This window comes from Sapajus apella, unplaced genomic scaffold (genome assembly GCF_009761245.1).
Source record: "Sapajus apella isolate SASKATOON/1434 unplaced genomic scaffold, GSC_monkey_1.0 scaffold77, whole genome shotgun sequence".
NCBI classification, from domain to species: Eukaryota; Metazoa; Chordata; class Mammalia; order Primates; family Cebidae; genus Sapajus; species Sapajus apella.
The window spans coordinates 4,742,159-4,746,184 of record NW_022437017.1 but is presented as its reverse complement, the minus strand read 5'-3'; the positions used below and the strand labels follow the sequence as shown (position 1 = coordinate 4,746,184).

The window sequence follows — 4,026 nt, the reverse complement described above, 5'->3', positions numbered from 1 at the left end:
CAGCCCCCCACCTGGTACCTTCCCCAGCCCCCCACCTGGTACCTTCCCCAGCCCCCCACCTGGTACCTCCCACAGCCCCCCACCTGATACCAACCCCAGCCCCTCACCTGGTACCTCCCACAGCCCCTCACCTGGTACCTCCCACAGCCCCTCACCTGGTACCTCCCACAGCCCCTCACCTGGTACCTCCCACGGCCCCCCACCTGGTACCAACCCCAGCCCCTCACCTGGTACCTCCCCCAGCCCCCCACCTGGTACCTCTCCCAGCCCCTCACCTGGGTGCATCCCCCAGCCCCCCACCTTGTCCCACCCTCCAGACCCCAGCCCCCCCACCTGGTCCCTCACTTGGTTCTTACCTGGCCCCAACCCCTCACTTAGTCCCATCCCCCAGACCCCCACCTGGGCTTCACCTGGTCCCTCATATGGCCCTTACCTGGCGGCACCCCCAGCCCCTCACCTGGCGGTGATGGTGACCTCCAAGCCCTTCTGGTTATAGATGTAGTAGAATTTCTCTGCAGGCTCCACTATGACCTCGAAACTGGGCAGCACTGGGGGAGAGACGGCGGCGTCAGTGGGGCCGGCGCTAGGCCTGGTGTCCTGGGCGCTGCCACCCCCTGGCCCCTCCTCTTACCGTATTCCTTCACCTCAAACTCAGCCGAGAAGACTTGCTGTGGTGAATTTTCATAGAAGGCTTTAATCTTCCACTGGCCCATGCTGTCAAGAGGGAGGATGAGTAGTCTGCTCCAGCCTTGGAGCCCCCCAGGCCCAGCCCAGCTCCCTCTCCTGAAACAGGGGAGCCCTGAGCCCCCTTCTCAAGAGCGCGACATACTTGACGAGTTCTGGAATGTCCCAAGACAAGGGCAAGATGCCAAACTGGTTTTGAGAAGACAGGGAGTTCTGCTTGACGGGGATGCCTTCCGGGTTCTGCAGGAGGCAGGAGGGAAGGATACGGGAGAAAGTCCCGTCAGAGGCTGGGCTTAGCCTCTCAGCTCTCCCTGGCCTCTCTGCATCTGGACAGTCTCTGTGCACAGTGTCTACTGTGGTTAAGAACAGGGACCTGCGCAGGCATGGTGGCTCAGGCCTGTACCCCAGCATTTTGGGAAGCTGAGGTGGGTGGGTCACCTGAGGTCAGGATCGAGACCACCCTGGCCAACATGGTGAAACCCTGTCCCTACTAAAAATACAAAAATTAGTTGGGCATGGTGGCAGGCATCTGTTAATCCCAGCTACCTGGGAGGCTGAGGCAGGAGAATTACTGGAACCTGGGAGGCAGAGGTTGCAGTGAGTTGAGATTGTGCCACTGCATGCCAGCCTGGGTGACAGAGCGAGACACTGTCAAAAATATAAATAAACAAACAAATCTGAGGCTCGCTCTGTCACCCAGGCTGGAGTGCAGTGGCGAAATCTTGGCTCACCACAACCTCCGTCTCTGTGGTTCAAGCGATTCTTCTGCCTCAGTCTTCCAAATAGCTAGGACTACAGGCACGCGCCACCACACCTGGCTAATTTTTGTATTTTTAGTAGAGATGGGGTTTCACCATACTGACCATGTTGGTCTCGAACTCCTGACCTCCTAATCTGCCCACTTCAGCCTCCCAAAGTGCTGGGATTAGAGGTGTGAGCCACCACGCCCAGCCCAGTAAATTTATTAAGCCCAACTATATACCAGCATTGGGCTGAGTTCAGGTGGCAAAACCCTAAACAAACATAAAAATTCCTTCCTGGGTGGAATTTAGGTTCAATAGAGGGCAAGGTGAGGGGAAAAGCAATTATCAAATGAATAAATCTCACTTGCAGGACATGGCAGGAAGGAGGAGTGTGTGTGTGTGTGTGTGTGTGTGTGTGTGTGTGTGTGTGTGATATCAGGGTGGGTATATGCAACTTTATAGGTTACTCGGAGACTTCATTGTAAAATGGAGACACTGATGGCATTTGAGCAAAGACTTAGAGGAGGAGAGAGGACGAGCTGTGTGGATAGTTGGAAGAAGAGGGTTTTCTGAGAAGAGGGCACAGCCCGTGCCAAGGTCCCAAGGCAGGACTGCACCTGGGGTGTTGGAGGAACATCGAGGAGGCCCGTGTGGCTGGAGCAGAGTGACTGAAGGGGAGAGAGGGAGGAAGGGACGGCAGGGAGGGGATGGGGCAGTTCACGCAGAGCCTTGTGGACTGCAGAGAGGACTTGGGCTTTGACCCATATTAAGGTGGGCGCCATGGAGGGCTATAGGCAGAGGAGGTGCTCACAGGCGTCCTCTGGCTGCGGGGTCGGTAAAATAGATGACATAGAATTATCTGTCCTGATCCCAATATTCAGATGCAGAAACTGAGGCTCAGGGAGGCGAAGTGACCAGCGGTTTATCTGAAAGCAGAATCCATGGACACCTGCACTGCTCCCTGGGGTCTCCCTGGATCTCCATCTTGTCTCCTGGCTTGTGTGTTTGTGTGTGTATGTGTCCTATAGTTTATTGTGTGATTGTGTGTTGTGTGTATTATGTGTTGGTGTGTGTTGTGTTATGTGATTGTGTTGAGAGTGTGCCATGTGTTTTGTGTGTGTTGTGTGGTTATGTATATTGTGCTGTGTGGTTGTTACGTGTTGTGTATGTTGTGTGTATTGTGTGGTTGTGTTTGTGTGTTGTGTGTGTTCTGTTGTGCGTTTGTGTGTGTTGTATGCTGTGTGTGTTGTGTGTGTTGTGTGGTTATATACATTGCATTGTGTGTACCGTGTTGTGTGTGTACTGTGTTGTTGTGTATTGGGTGTTGTACTGTGTGTTGTGTGTTGCATTGTGTGTGTTGTGTGCTGCGTGTGTGCTGTGTGTGTTGTGTGTGTGCATTGTGTGGGTGCATATGTGTCTACATATCTCTTTGCTCTGTGTCTGTGTGTGTGTGTGTGTGTGTTGTGTGCTGTGTGTGTGCATTGCGTGGGTGCACATGTGTCTACACATCTCTTTGCTCTGTGTCTGTGTGTTGTGTGCTGTGTGTGTGTGTGTTGTGTGCTGTGTGTGTGCACTGTGTGGGTGCACGTGTCTACATATATCTTTGCCTCTGTGTGTGTTGTGTGCTGTATGTGTGTTGTGTGTGTCACACGTGTGTCTGCACATCTCTTTGCTTCTGTCTCTGCCACTGCACCTCTCTGGTGCGTCTTTCTCTGTCATTCTCCATCTCTTTGCCTGTCCTGAGCCTACGCCCTTGCTGCCCCTGGGGCCCCCCCTGGCTGGTACCTCAATGTTGACCACGACCGTCCGGCCCACGGGTAGCAGCTTGTGGTTGACGGTGTAGATCCGACAGAGAACTGGAAGGCAGTGGAACAGACAGGGAGGCCTGGTGAGACCCCGACCCTCCTACGCCGGTGCCCCAGCCTCTCCAGCTGCCCCCGGCCTCACCTGTGGAGCCGGGGGTGTAGATGGTCTTGTCCGTCTGGATGAAGAGGTACCCACTCTGAAGGCTGACTAGCACCACCTTCTCCACCACGTTGGCCCCGAAGGACGCCTGGACGGTCACGAACTTGTTTTGCCCCTTGTCTGGCTTGAGCTCCTTGTTGGCGGGAATCTAGGCGTGGGCAGGGCATCGTCAGGGGTCTGTTCCAAGGCCCCGTGACCACAGTCCAGCTTCCGGATCTTGGGCTGGGTCCCTCCTTGCCTGCCCCAGTTTTGGAGGGGGGGGGGCATGTGAAGGAGGTGCGAGGGAAGTTGGGGGGGATCCGGGAGGGGACTCAGAAGGGAGGGCTCACAAGGAAGAGAGAGCTTATAGGAGGAGGGGTTCAGAAGGGGCGGGGACTCAGGAAGGGGGAGGGGCTGAGGTGGAAAGGCCTCAGAAAGGGGGAGGGACTCGGGTGAGGAAACTTAGGGGTGGAGACTGCGAGGGGAGGGATTCAGAGGAGGAGACTTAGAGGGGGAAGAGCTTAGAAAAGGAAGAGATTCAGTGGGAGGGACTTAGAAAGAGAGGAGACTCCGAAGGGGTGGGGTCTCAAAGAAGGGAGGGGTTTAGAAAGGGGAGGAGACTCCGAAGGGGTGGGGTCTCAGAGAAGGGAGGGGC

General features: G+C 55.5%; 1 protein-coding gene across 1 annotated transcript in view; it reads right to left on the bottom strand.

Moving 5' to 3' along the window:
- The window catches only part of C3 (complement C3), a 37,655-nt gene that overhangs the window by 32,145 nt on the left and 1,484 nt on the right, over window positions 1-4,026 (bottom strand). Inside the window, exons 3-7 of the mRNA XM_032252485.1 lie at window positions 3,375-3,540; window positions 3,213-3,283; window positions 830-924; window positions 632-714; window positions 458-548 (exon numbers count right to left, since the gene is read on the bottom strand). Of these exons, the coding sequence (XP_032108376.1) occupies window positions 458-548; window positions 632-714; window positions 830-924; window positions 3,213-3,283; window positions 3,375-3,540 (506 nt within the window). The remainder of the gene's footprint in view (window positions 1-457; window positions 549-631; window positions 715-829; window positions 925-3,212; window positions 3,284-3,374; window positions 3,541-4,026) is intronic.